Here is a 13628-nt window from a genome sequence, read left to right as displayed (position 1 = left end):
CCCCGGGAAGCCTGCCCCTCGCCAGCTCTGAGCACCCACACAACGCTAAGGGAGCTTCTGCCAAGACCCCTCTTGATGGCCCAGAGATCTGTGATCCTAACACAGAGTAACAATGAAGTTTCTCTCTTTTCACTGGAAAGTAGGGCGTCAGAGAAGCAGTTCAGTCTTCTGCCTAGGGTGCTCCGAAGATTCACTTAGGAACCGAGACTTTAATGTGATGGAATGGACAAGCAAAGCACTGGCTGTGAAGTTTTAAAAACCTGACTTGTACTTCTCATCTAGAAAATGAGCGTAGCCACTACTTTGCGCATCATCTACGGTCACATGAAGAGCAAATGGCCACTGGAGAAAGCATTCTGCACGTGCATATCGACATGCAAACGTAAGGTGCTTTCATCGTCGTGGAGACAGACAACCTGCATCACCTGCCCCATCTCCCTAAAAGACTCATCCGGTGACCCCAGGGCCTGCGTGGCCACTGTCGTGGAGTCCCCAGAATCCACCAAATCCACCAAAGGTGGATGTTGCCCCGCGTCCCCCAGCACCCCCGCCAGCCCCTCCCCACCCCCCCCCCCCAGGACTGGCAGGGTCCCCTCGAAGCTCCCGACCTCCTCCAAGTCCTTGCGCACGTCCTCCAGGGCCTTGGTGCCCGGTGGATCTTGGGCGGCTTCCTGAGCGCCGGCCAGCTCCTGGCGCCAGTGCTGCTGGGCGGCTTTCAGAGCCATCTGCCGCCTCCGCATGGAGCGCGTCTGCCGCACCAGGAACTCCTTGGCACTGCGGAGGGCTAGCCCCTCGGCAGAGAGGTAGTGTCGGACGCTGTGGGAGGCCAGGGCAGAGGGGTTGGAGAGGGAAGCGAACGCTCCGAGAACCCCCTGCTGTGGGTCACTAGACCACTTCCCCAGCAGAGGCTCGAGGGGAGCACAGACTATGCCGGGCTGGGCAGTGAGTGGATACCGCCATTAGATACCTACAGTGTGCAGCATGCTGCAGAGTCGTCCTGCCCTGTCTCTGAAAGGGAGGGGGCCGGGGGCCTCCAGACAGATGGCCAGACACTCCCATCAGCCTGACCCTCAACCAGAAAGCAGCAGATGCCAGCAGGCGGTATCAATGGCCCCAAGGGCACCTTCTGGGCTGGCCAAAGGGATTCCCTTGGTCCCTGGACCCAAGCCCCACCGGTGACCACAGCCACCTCATTTCAGTTAGCCCCAGATCTGTGAAGGCCCACCTTCAGCAAATCCTGGACCCAAACTAAGGCTATCAGGACTCACCTGTCCAAGGATAAGTCCATCTCCTCCTTGCTCTGGGGGAGAGAAGAGGATACCTCTTTGGTCTGGTTCTAAGGACACACAGTAGAAAAGACCCACTGAATATTAGACACACTGCCAGCTCAAGGGACCCCCGAGCCCCTCCCAAGGGCCCGAACACAGAAATGGCTCCGCCAGCTGCTGAGCACTGCCCACTTACAGTTACCATCGGACCGACGGGGATGGGGGACTAGGAACAACAAGGCCCGGAGACCGAGGTTGCATATAGAGCAGAGCCAGACCCCCTCCTGGAGCCCCAGCCCGGCCACCCTGTCCCTTGCAAGGCACAGAGAACTCACTGTCCCAAGGGATTTCCTCAGGTCCTCAATGTGGAGATCTGGCTCAACACGTGAGGAGGCATTGCTCTCCTTAGCTGCCAGCTCATTCAATACCTCCTGCTTCCTCTGAGTTTCAGCCTCCAGGTCGCTGTGATGGGAAAGGGGATTGGGGGTGGGGGAGAGGCAGGCTCCCATGATGGAACAGGATAGGTGGCACACTGTCAGGACTGCTAGTGTGGGCGTCAAGCCCCCATCTCAGGGAGACAGCAGGACCGTCTCCATCCCTTCACTTCCATCAAAGCCCCGGAGGCAGGGCTGGGCCATGACCAGTAGAACCAGGGACCGCCACCCCCCCCCCCACAACAGCTGTTCACAGCCTCTGAGCCCCCACTCCCTACAAAATGCAGCAAAAGCCCCTCTGCCAGGCTCCACCCCTGCTGCTCAACTGAGCAGACAGGGCCCAGGAGCATCAGAGGGCAGGCAAGAGGCAGCAGGAGTGGCCAAGTGCAGGGTGCCCACCCCACCTGAGTTGTTTCTGCAGCCTCCGCCTCTGGGTCTGCAGCACATCCACCTGGGACTCTAGCTCCAACTTGTGGGCCCGAAGTTCATCGAGAATTCTTCGGAGCTGTTGGTTTGTCTCCAACAGATGGGTGTGCTCCTTCTTTGCCTCCTCCAGGTGATGATGGTTGGCTGTGGCTTCCTGGGGGCAGAAGAGCAGCTAGAAGCACCTAGAGCCACGTGGGGCAAAGGCAGGGAGCAAGAGGACAGGGAAACCCGAGGAGCACGGCGGGGAGAGGGTGGTCACTGTGCCCACTGTCAGGAGCCGTGCAGGCTCCATCCGCCCTCCACAGCCCCACCCCTGGGGTCCGCTCAGGACCCCACACGGCCGGGCTATCTGCGGGATGCTGCCACCATAGTTGGGGACCCTAATGACCTGGACAGATCAGGTGAGCACAAGGTGGGATGTGGGGCAAGAGGGAGAGAAGGGAAGGGAGAAGGAATGGGGGAGAGAGGAGGGAGGACGAGACAGGTGGACACACCTCGCTCTCCAGCGCCACCTGCCTCTGCACTTCAAGGAGCTGCTGCCTCTCCACTCGGGCAGTCTCCTCCTGTGGGGGAGGGAAGGACATGGGACCCTTGGCCATCCCCAGGCCCCAGGTCTAAGGGGCAGGAGGACCTATGCTCTCCTATGGGAGCTATGACTCCACGGTCAAGGGCACCTGGAGATCCTGTCCTCAACTCCTGCTCTCTCACCTGGATGTCCAGCTGAGCCAATCGGGCCTTGACATCTTTGGTTCTGGTTTCCAGTTCCACCTCTAAATTTTGGAGTTTCCTTTCCTGCACAGAAATAGGCGGAGTGAAAGATGTAAGTGTAGAAAGAGTGCAAGGCATTAGCTGGGGGTGCAGGAGGGAGTCCCAGAGCCAGATTCCATAGCACGCCCTCCAAGCTGGGCTCGGGCCTCCTCCCATTTGCCCTTGCAGGCTCCTGGGAAAGCGCCACACCTTGTTTCTTCCCACGGGGGGCAAGGAGAGGCAAAGGTGCCAACCCCAAACCCCCAGGGGGGCTGACCTTCTCTAACCCTGGGGATGGGCCCTGGCCTGGAAGACGAAGGCACTAACATGCCCTGGCTTGGGGATCGCCATAAGACCCCCACTCCAGAAGCTGTCAAGGCTCAGATCCGCTGCTGCCACAGATGCCTGCCTCCAGCACTCCTCCTCCTGCACAGAGGTATCAGAGTGGGTTCACCCTCCCCAGTCCCCAGTGGCAGCCCAGAGCTCCTACCTGCTCCCGGTGCCGCCGCCGTAAGTCCTCCAGCTGCCTATCCTGCGTCTGCCTCACGGCCTCTAGTTCACGCTCGTGCGACCTTCGAAGGCGCTCCAGCTCACAGGTCAGGTGTCCCAGGAGTTCAGCCCGCTGCTTCCTCTCCTGCCCAGAAGGTGAGGCTGTGGGTGGGGAAACCGCAGCGTCTCCCCCCCCCCCCCCCCCCCCCGCAGCCTCGGGTCAGCGACCCCATCAGCTCCCTGGGGTTGGCTCTTCAAGGAGAACACCGCTCTCATCCCCCAGAAAGCCCGCACCGCTCTCTGCCGCGGATGCCATTAGGAGGACCCCCGCCCCATCCGCGGAGTCTGCCTCTCCTGCTGTCCCTCCATGTGCAGCTTCCTTCCTTAAGGGAAGAGAGGCCACTGCTCTTGAGCAAGTTCAGAATTGGCCTGGGGACGGAATCAACTACATTTTATCACAGGCTGGTCATTCGTGGAAAAGACTGTACAGAAGGGCTGGGATATGAGTTCCGGTCAGTGGGGTAGTGGCCTAAAAGTCCTGGGGCAGAGGCCCTGTGGCCCCTGCTCATCCCCAGTGTGAGCAAGCCGAGCCTGCTGGGTCCACTCTCTCACCCAAGGGCAAAGGCTGAGGATGGGCAGAGATCTAAGTATTATTTGGCTCTTGCTAGACTACTTAGTGTCCTGGGATTGGGATTAACCCTGATGGCCTGGTGTCGTCGGGGGTAGCAAAAGTTGAAGGCTCTGGAGTCAGACAGCCGGGCTCGAATCTTAGCTCCTTGACTTACTGGCCTGGAACACTTGGGAAAGATGCTTACACTTCTGTCTCCTCGGTTCTAAACTGGAGGTCACAATAGTCCCCACCTCCTTGGGGGTGCTGGGGGTGCTAAACGAGTCTGCACACATCAAGGGGCTGAGACCAGTGCCGGCAGGGGTAGGAGCTCCGAATCTGTGAGCCGCCACCCCTCCGGGAGGGGATGCAGCCAGCCCGCTGCGGGGCGAACAGGCAGGACGGGGCCGCGACGCCACCTCAGCAGGGTGCAAGCCGCCAGCTGCCGAGGACGCGCATGTGCGCTGGGGAAATTCACCTCGGCTTCGTACTGCTCTCTGGCCTCAGCCAGCACCTGCTGGTGCTCCTCCTTCATCCTGTCCATCTTCCTCCCGTGTTCCCTCTCCACCTGCTGGCGCTTCTCTCGCAGGAGGTCGCTGAGCTGCGGGGCAGGCAGCAGGGATGCAACTCGCAGGCCCAGGGTGGGCCGGCACGTGGTATACACAAACACGACCTCCGCGCACGCATGACACGCGACGTGCACACACCCCGCCCCCGCGCCCCTTCTCCACTGGTGTACGGGGGGTGCGGGGTGGGGAAGTGCCCAGCCTCCAGGGAACTGAGGCACAGAGGTGGAACCACAAGTTCTAGCCCCAGCCGAGCCATCCAAGGCAAAGCAGGGCCCCTGGGGCCGGGATGGAGTGCCCGTGACAGGGATACACGAAGTCGAAGGAGCAGACCAGCATTTACCTCTTGCTCATACTGGAACACTTGGTGAGCCTTCTGATGAGCCCTCTGCTCTGCCCGACCAAGGCTCTCCTGCAGCTGGGCCTCCTCCCTCTGCTGGGCCTCCTCCATCTTCTTCTGGAGGCTGGAGACAACCTGAGGAGGTCCCAGCCCAGAGGACATGACACTCAGCACTGCAGAGCGACTTCAGGGACTCACTTGCCAGGGGCCCAGCAGCCAGCCCCACAGGGGTGGGGGGGTTTCAGGCAGAGGGAGACTCCCACCCTAGCGACAGGCACGGGGTGGAGTTCGCGAAGGGGCCCTGAGGCTCACGCTCAGGGACCAGAATGGCACTCCACCTTGCAGGCCAAGGCCAGCTGCCTCTCACCTCTCTGTGCTTGGCCTCCAGCGAGGAAGAGAGCCGCTCCAGCTCAGCTCGGTGCTCACTCTCCAGTGCTGCCACTGCCTGAGGAGCAACAAGGGGCCTGTGAGGGACACAGGGCGGGGAAGGCGGACGAGGCACTGACCCCGGAGGGAGGAAGGAATAGCCAGGAGAACCGTGCCTGACTCCCATCAAGCCAAAGGGCCAAGGGGAACCACAGGCACAGCTTTGCTGCCCCAAAATAACACAGTCTCTAAAGTCTGCGACTAGCAAATGAACAGGAACATGAAGGCCAGAGTGGAGGGGCGTTTCGGTAAGCCTCGGGTCACTGCTTCCATCCCCCAGCCCCTGGGCTAGGCCACAGGTACACAGGTGACACTTGTGCCTGTGAACAAGGGCCCAAGGCGGTGAGGGCTGGAGGTCCAGCACTAGCTGCCTGAGCACCCAGAGGACAGTACAGTGACATCCTCCCCCACCTTGTGTGGCTGCTCCTGGTCTAAGAGCTGAAGCTCACCGTCGCCCAAAGAAAGAAGGTCGACGTGGCCTGGCTGTGCCCTACTTCCGCCTCTCATCTAGAGATGGACCCTCAGGAGACAGAGGATTGGAGGCCCAGGGAGTAAGGGCAAGGGAGAAAATCCTCCTCTACGTGTGCCAACCTCGCTAAGGAGAGATGAAAGTTCATCACAGCTGCCCCTCGGGGACAGGGCCCCTTTGTCTCAGAACCTCTGGTCTGGCCCGGGTTCTTTCGGTCATGAAATCTGCCCGAATCCAGGGGCCATTTCCCCTCAAGCTTCTTCACTGTGACTGACAGCGCCCGGCTACTGCTGGCCCCAGATGGAGCCCTGGATACCTGCTCTTTCCTCTCCTGCACCAGGCAGACCCGGGCTAGCACCTGCCCCGAGACGGCCGGGTCCACATGGGGCAGTGGGCCCGGACAGCCCACCTGCCGTCTACCGCCTCCCGTGCCGGCTGTGTGGACACCTCCTCTGTGCCCGGTCCCCCACCCCACACGCCCAGCCCGGCGCCCAGCCCCTTCCCAGGCAGCGCCGGGGCACGTCAGATGGGAGCCCCACGCCGCTGGCTCCTCACTTCTTTCCTCTCGCCCTCCAGCTGTTCCCTGAGCTGCTGCAGAGCCCTCTCCTTCTCGGCCTTCAGGGAAGCCCGCTCTCTCTCCTCCGAGGCCTCCATCTCTTCCTTGAGCTGCTCCAGCATCTGTCTGTTCCTCTGCTCCAAGCTGGCCCTCTCGGCCTTCTGGAGAGACTCCGACTCTTCTCTCAGCCTCTGCAGGGAAGCCTCCTGCTCGGCCCTGCGCAGACAGACGGAATGGGCCAGGCCCGGGCACTCGGGGGGCACCGCGTGGGGCAGGAGGCTCACGGCGCACCCTCACCTGATCTGGCTCTCATCTGCTTCCACATGGGACTGCACCTGGGCCAGGAGCTGGGACAGCCGCCGGCTTTCCTCCTCTCTCATCCGAGTCTCCTCTTCCTCGGTGGCCTTCCGCAGCTGCGCCTTCAGGGAACTGGGAAGGAAAAGAAAGGCAAGTTTGTTGGAGGAACCGCTCTTCCAGTCAGCAGCCCTGACTCCCGGCCTCCACAAGCCTGCAGCCTGCCTGCGAAGTTTCCTAAATCTGGGTCCTGCTGCCTCCCTGTAATACATCCCATATAAAGAGGGGGGCGTGAACTCTATCCACTCTTTGCTGCAGCAAGCAGAGGGACAGGCTGCTTGAGCCCAGGACAGGATTTCTGCCAGAGGTTCCCCCTTGCCTGGAAATGCACCTCGGCGCAGCATTCACTCCAGGACAGACGCCGTCTGACCCCAGCCCCGGGGTGGGTCACATCCCCTCACTGCCCCCGATCCACTGTTGCAGCCACATCAGAGGAGACACCGCCTCTCAACTCCACCACGATCCTCCTCGCCTCCGGGCCTTTGTTCATGTGGGCGCCTCTCCCCAGAATCCCCTCTTCTACCTGACAAACCCATATTTGCCACTCAACGCCCGGCTCCCTCCTCTCCGAGAAGCCTTTCCAAGTTCATCGACTAGCCTTTCTGTTCCCGTCGCCCTGTATATGAAAGACCTTCCTTATCCCAGGCATCACAATTCATCTTTTGTAGGTCTGCTTTCCTGACAAGTCTGGGAGCTGTTCCAGGCAGAATCAGGTCTTCCACTTGGTTATATCCGAGGTGTTGAACAACAGTAGCTGACATGAAGCAGGTGCTCCGTACGTGTCTGTCAAATTTGAACAGCATCGCCCAGCCCCAAACTCAGAAGCAAGGGCCGATGACCCATGAGGGATGCCTTATTTACAGACAAATGACGGTAAGCATTTCATCCCAGGCAGACATCCCCCTGCCCACGCAGCCCCTACACGACCAGGGGCTGTGTGCTGTGCACTCAGGGGATTCAAGCCTAAGAGAAATACGATTCAGAAGACAATTTCTTAGAAAAGCTTCCTAGTGAATTCCAAAGGTCATCTTCAATTTCAAGTTATCTACACCACTGCTCTCTTCCATCCTGATAGAAAATTTGAGTTAAATAAAAATCCTCCCTTCTAGATCCCCCCAGAAACCCTTTCTCTCTGTCCCAAGGCTCCATTTCACACGTAGCACCACAGAATGTTAGAGCCGGAAGGGTCTTGGCAGGTGAAGGCCTTCATTTTATAACTGTCTCTCTTCATCTCACAACTAAATTCAATCTCTTCATTTTATGACTAAAGAAACTAAGGGTCAGACTGCCTGTCTTCCTGCCTGCCTTCTCATTCAAGAAGTATTTGCTACAAGGTCAGCTATGGCTTCCAGAAATTTATACCAACTGAAGTTTCCCAGCAGAGGCGGCCCCACCCCTCAGAAAGGCTCATGCGTGAGCAGAAACCGGGTTCTCACAATCAACTATTTCGTAGCGAGTCTGACAAGGCGCTGCCTACAGAAAAATCACTTCGTGGAGGCCACGGCCATCACTGATTTCAACTGAAAATCCAGAGCTGCCATTTACTGAGCAACTACTGTGTCTCGGGCCCTGAGTCAGATACTTTTGGCATGTGGAGTCTTCACCACGACCTGAGAGGGCTCTCGGACGCCCCTCTGGAGCTGGGGGTTTGGCGAGGGACGGAAAGCACAGTCAGCCAGGCCCAGGGTGGCCAGGAAGAGAGGAGAAGCTTAGACGGCTGGCAGGGAAACACAGCCAGGATTTCATCCAAGGCTCTGCCTGTCAACATCAGCTAAGTCTTACCCTGTTTGGGCAGGCTCCTGCCCTAATTTTCATTTGGCTGGAAGAGGAGGATGCTGCCTGGCAGGGGACACAGGAGGGGTGATAGAAGGATGGACCCTGGGTCAGCAGGTCCTGTGTTGGGCTAATGAGAGGGTTGTCCCCAACCCTCTGGGTGGCTGGGTGTTGGTTTTCTATTGGTTTCTCTGAGCATAAGCATTTTCTACACTCTTTGCTACGTATGCTATAAAAGTAAGTCTACCACTTTGGGATGTTCTGTCCGAGAGGAAAAGATTTAGCCTTCAGTTACATGGTTGAGTAAGTGCAGAGTCTGTTAACACCTTTTTGTCGTACCTGTCCCCTCCTGGGCCTATGGCAGATTGCTGATCACCTTGTCGGTGGCCCTTCTCCCATGCTCCCTTCCTAAAGGGGCCCTGATTTTATTCCATCAGGTAAAGAGGCCCAGCTAAAGGAGGACATTTCCCAGTTTCCTTTGCAGCCAGAAGTAACCAATGAGATGTGAGTGGAAATTACTGAGTAAAATTTCCAGGAAAACTCCTTACAAGAATAAGCAGAAGTTATTAGGTGAAGTTTCCAAGAAAGAGCCTTAAAAGGGACCGAATGAGCTGGAAGTTACCAGTTTTGTACTCTATCCCTATTCTCCCTGCTGGCAGCACAGACACGATGACTGGGGATTCAGCAGGACGAAGAGGCCCTGAGAGTAACCAGCACTCAAGTGCAGAGAGATTAAAGGACCACCAGGGACCTGGTGACTCTGAAGCCGCTGTGCCAGCCCTGGACAGCCTTTTCTTATGAAAGTAACCTCCAGCTTATTTATGAAGTATACACACGATCTCATCCACACAGGCCCGGCCCAGCCTTAAGTGTCTTGCTTGTTGAGGGCCTCCCAGCCAACACCACAAAGAGTAGGAACCCAAATGAAACTGCGGGATCCTGGGAAATAGCACCTCACACCATACTGTGTGGTCCCTACCAATCTCGCTGGGTCCCAACAGGGCCCTGACTACCAAGAGAGAGGGCAAGGACTACCAAGAATGGGCCCCAGGGACGAAGTGCCTGGGTTCTTCTGGCTCTGCTGCCTTTTTTAAATTTATTTTCTTATTTACTTGAGAGAGACAGCATGAACAGGGGAGAGGGGCAGAGGGAGAGAAACAATCTTAAGCAGGCTCCACGTTCAGCATGGAGCTCGACATGAGGCTCAATCCCACGACGCTGGGATCGTGACCTGAGCAGAAATCAAGGGTCGGATGCTCAACTGACTGAGCTGCCCAGGCGCCCCCGGCTCTGCTTATTAACTTCAATACCTTGGACATGTTAAATAACCATTCTGTGCCTCAGTTTCTTCATCTGTCTGGCAGATCCTTTAACATGATAGGGTTGCCAGCAACACCTCATGGGACCCACTCTCAGGACGAAACCAATTAGCAGCTATGAGGCACGTGGACCCGTGTAATCTCTCAAAAACTGTCAGCTGGTCCCGCCGTTATCACGCCTCCCAACTCCCTCCCAAAGAGAGGAACCAGGAAGCCCATTCCTCCACAGAGGCCACCGAGGAGGAGTGTTGGTGGGGCCATGAGTATCCGGGGTGGGAGGAGGGCTTCCCTTCCTCCCTATGTCACCTCAAGACCCAGGCAGCTTGCGTAAGGGGAGGGACAGGACCTGAGAGACTTCTCTTTCTGCTGGTGAAGCTGGAGGACCTCCTCTTCCTCCTCCTGCCACAGCTTCTCCTGGAGCTGCTGAATCTTCTCTCGTTTCGATTCCAGAAGCCGCCTCTGGTCTTGCTCCAGGTCGTGGGCCACGGCCTCCTCCATGGCCCTCAGGGAAGCCTGCTTTGGGGGAGTCGCAGGCTCCGCAGCTCGCCTGCCAAGGGTGGAACAACACTCACTAGCTTTACTATCCCACCTTTTACACACACACAGAACAGCACACACGCAATCCTAATGGGGAGAGGGCCCAGGGTCAGGAATCACATACGCAAATCAGCTCACGCAAGGGGCAGGCAGGAAGGCTACCCCCTCAAGGATCCAGGCAGTATTTGTTCACAGGGCAAGCCTCACTGTGGCGGTCCAGGAAGAAGGGCGGCCCATACTAGGCTCTCAGTGGACCTGGTAGGTTGTAGCCCGAAGTACACCTGAAGATGTGGCTCAAGAGCTGACAGCGACAGGGAAAGAGTGAAGCTCTGTCCCCATTGGGTTCTTCCCCAGGACGGTGGACGGTTCACGGCCATTTCCGTCTCCCCACTAGGGCTCTGCCTGCTCCTTGAGGCTCACGCCAGCACCTTGGGACACCCCCAGAGGCTACTCTCTGCCTCCCAAACTGAACACAGGCCAATGCTCATGAGCCAGCAGGAGAAGCCGCAGCATGTCTCCGAGCCCTGAGACCCCCAACAGTCCGTGGAGGTCCAGGAACAGGAAATCTCCTCCCACGCTGCCTCAACAGCCAGGCAGGAGACTGCTCCCTAAGCCAAAGAGTGTAGCAAGAGTGCACCAAGAATGCCACGCTCCAATCTCCTTGATGACGCCACGTTTGCATCTGCTTGGAGTTAACTCAATATTTGGAAACGGGTAACAGAAATTCAGAGCCGACGTGGATGCACAAGGTGGGTGGTGAGATGAGGAATAAAGGTTAAAAAGATGTCTATATGAAGGTTGCTATATTGCTTGTATTCTGGTTCTTGAAGGAAATGCCCAGAGAGAAACCCAAGAACATTCAAGGCCATGAAAGCATCAGGGGCTAAAAGTACTGCACACCCCAGAGCAGCTTCGTCCTAAAGGCCAGTGCGAGCTTGCAGCCCCCGCTCCCTCAACCTGACTGGTCTCGCCTCACAACCACCACCCACCACCCGCCCCGATGGTGCACGGGCGGCAGGCCAGGCACGCTGGCCCCGTCAGCCTCAGCAGCGCGTGGACACGGTCCACCGGGGAGCAGTGGGGCAGGGGCTGCAGAGGGGAACCGGCCCCCGACTGGGGACGCGGGACCCCCTTTCCCCTCACTGCGGCAGATGGAAGGCAGCAGGCGGGATGAGATTAGAACAGCAGAAGAAAACGTGGGCTTTGGAATTCCATTTCAGCCCCTCGAGACCAGAGAGAGAAGGAAGACATAAAAGGCTACTGACGTCTCTGAAATACCAAAAAGCTCTTTCCTCCCCCCTTCCCTAAAATCATAACTCAGCCTGGAAATGGCCTTGAGCCGTGCCTTCGACTGTCTTCTGCTCTCAACGCCGCCCCGGCCCCCCTTCCAGTTCCCGGCTCTCCTCCAGACCCCCTGACATAGCCCAACCGATGCAGATGTGAGAGATGTGGCCGCCACCTCCTCTGAGAGTCCTGCTCTCGGAAAGGACCTCCCCCCGCCAGCTCTCCGCCTCATCAACCCTCCAACTCATTTCCAGCCTTGGCTGAAAACATCTTTTCTCCCTGAGACGGTACCTTTTAATGTCTCTCTCCCCTGTGGGCTGCGGAGCTATGTGGAGCCCCAGGGATAGATGCTGTGGAAAGATGGGGCCTCAGACGGCGTGGCAGCACGTGCCCGGGCCACATGCCCCGGCGAGCACGCCTGCACACCTGGCACGCGGGCCTCTTCTCCGTGTCCCCGTTTTAAAGCTCTACGATCCCAAACGCCTAGCTTAGGTCCAAGGCAGTCAACGATGCCCTGAATGATTGAGGAGACAACTGGGAAGATGAAGCCTCCAGAGGAAGAGGCAGGTCTGATTTCTAGTCCGCTCCTCGGGTGTCAGCATCAGCGACCCAGTTTCCGACAGTCGGCGGCCAAGAGGGAGGCTCTGTGCGGGCATAATCACCTCAGGCCGGCCACCAAGTCATTGCGAGACAAGAAAGAGAAGAAGCAAGGAGGGCAGGCGATGGGGAGGAGGGAGGCTGTGGCACCCAGGACATTCGGAAATGGCTGTGCCACCACTACAACTGCGAAGAGATCCTGTCCCCTCTCGTGCTCAACCCAGGGGTTTTCATTCATTCACCACCACCCCGGGCCCCCTTTCTACAAGCACCTCAGGAAAGATGCCGGGATCACCAAGGGGAGGCAATCTCTGAGTCCCAGACCCAGGCCTTCTGGCCTCACAGCGCTTGCTGGCCAGCCCTCTGCCCCTAACTCCTCCTGAGTGGCTTGACAACATCGGTGAAAGGTGACGGATTCTATGAGTCATGGTTTTTTATTTGGTGTTATTTTATGATGATGACATTTTGACATCTTTAAAAGTTTGCTGGCAGAGAGACTGGTCCTCCAAGGATTAGCCAACTCTACGTGAAAGAACATGTCTTTCATGTATATGAAAATATATATACGTACATGAAATATGTATATGAAAGAACATGTCTTTCAAATGCAAACCAACCGATCCCCCAGGGAGGCTAGCCCACAAGCGTCTCCTTACATAAGTCACACCAGGCAACTGGAGGGCCACCCCCATAGCCCAAAGCCCACCAAAATCATTCGTACTGTCCAATCCTGCACTCACTCACGGTACTCACCCTGCCTCGCCTATTCCTTCCCAGGGAAACCCCAACAAAGGCTCTAGGCTGTGCTCTCCCTTCTCGCCTCTTCTGCCTCCTGACACACCCTGGTCATCACCCAGGTGGCCTGGCATGGTGTGGCACGCCCTCTTCTCTCTGGAAGCGTAAGTAATAAATTCTTCCTTGATGGCACCGGCCTGTTGTTGTCACTCAGTCACCTCCATAAATCAGAACCCCGCAGGTACAAACAAATGAAACACAGACACAGGGCCACTCCTCACAAAACACAGAAACGTAGCTGTGAACGTGAATGACAAGGACATTATGGGGCCTGAAAAGACTCCGCAAAGGAACAGAAGATACTTCCTGAGGGTTCTGTGTAAACTGTGTGGTCAAGGAATGTCTCTCTGAGACCCAGAAGGGGCGGCCTTGTTGGTTTGGGAGGAGAGATACAAAGTAAGGGGACTCATCAGCAAGACAGGTGGGAGGAGCCTCACTGCCCAGCCTCCCTCCCAGAGGCGCCAGGGAAACGCCTTCTGACCTCTGCCCAGAGGGTCCTGTCTCTGAACCACACTCGCCTCCTGTCCTCGTAGAAAACACCCTGACCTGCTGTCCACAGCCCCCAAGGAGACTTGGGAAAGCCAGGTCATTCCTCAGGGTCAGAGCTGTCACCACCTGAAAAGTGGGGCTGTCCCTTCCCC

At 57.6% G+C, this 13628-nt stretch overlaps 1 protein-coding gene across 12 annotated transcripts in view; it reads right to left on the bottom strand.

Annotated features, from left to right (window-relative positions):
• CEP164 (centrosomal protein 164) overlaps positions 1 to 13628 on the bottom strand; it is a 67970-nt gene that overhangs the window by 5311 nt on the left and 49031 nt on the right. For 8 of the 12 annotated variants that reach the window (XM_019811336.3, XM_011286374.4, XM_011286373.4 and 5 more), the window contains 14 exons: positions 12946 to 13083; positions 10121 to 10321; positions 6626 to 6757; positions 6328 to 6544; positions 5245 to 5322; positions 4881 to 5012; positions 4450 to 4572; positions 3366 to 3509; positions 2837 to 2920; positions 2623 to 2691; positions 2107 to 2282; positions 1604 to 1730; positions 1269 to 1336; positions 609 to 816 (listed from right to left, as the gene is read on the bottom strand). In XM_019811336.3, the coding sequence (XP_019666895.2) occupies positions 609 to 816; positions 1269 to 1336; positions 1604 to 1730; positions 2107 to 2282; positions 2623 to 2691; positions 2837 to 2920; positions 3366 to 3509; positions 4450 to 4572; positions 4881 to 5012; positions 5245 to 5322; positions 6328 to 6544; positions 6626 to 6757; positions 10121 to 10321; positions 12946 to 13083 (1897 nt within the window). The remainder of the gene's footprint in view (positions 1 to 608; positions 817 to 1268; positions 1337 to 1603; positions 1731 to 2106; positions 2283 to 2622; positions 2692 to 2836; positions 2921 to 3365; positions 3510 to 4449; positions 4573 to 4880; positions 5013 to 5244; positions 5323 to 6327; positions 6545 to 6625; positions 6758 to 10120; positions 10322 to 12945; positions 13084 to 13628) is intronic. The other 4 variants (XM_023239145.2, XM_045038363.1, XM_045038364.1 and 1 more) reach the window with 2 other exon arrangements.

The sequence above is a fragment of the Felis catus genome, chromosome D1 (genome assembly GCF_018350175.1).
Source record: "Felis catus isolate Fca126 chromosome D1, F.catus_Fca126_mat1.0, whole genome shotgun sequence".
Taxonomy (NCBI): domain Eukaryota; kingdom Metazoa; phylum Chordata; class Mammalia; order Carnivora; family Felidae; genus Felis; species Felis catus.
Note: the sequence above shows the minus strand (reverse complement) of the source record. Positions and strands in the feature narration are given on the sequence as shown.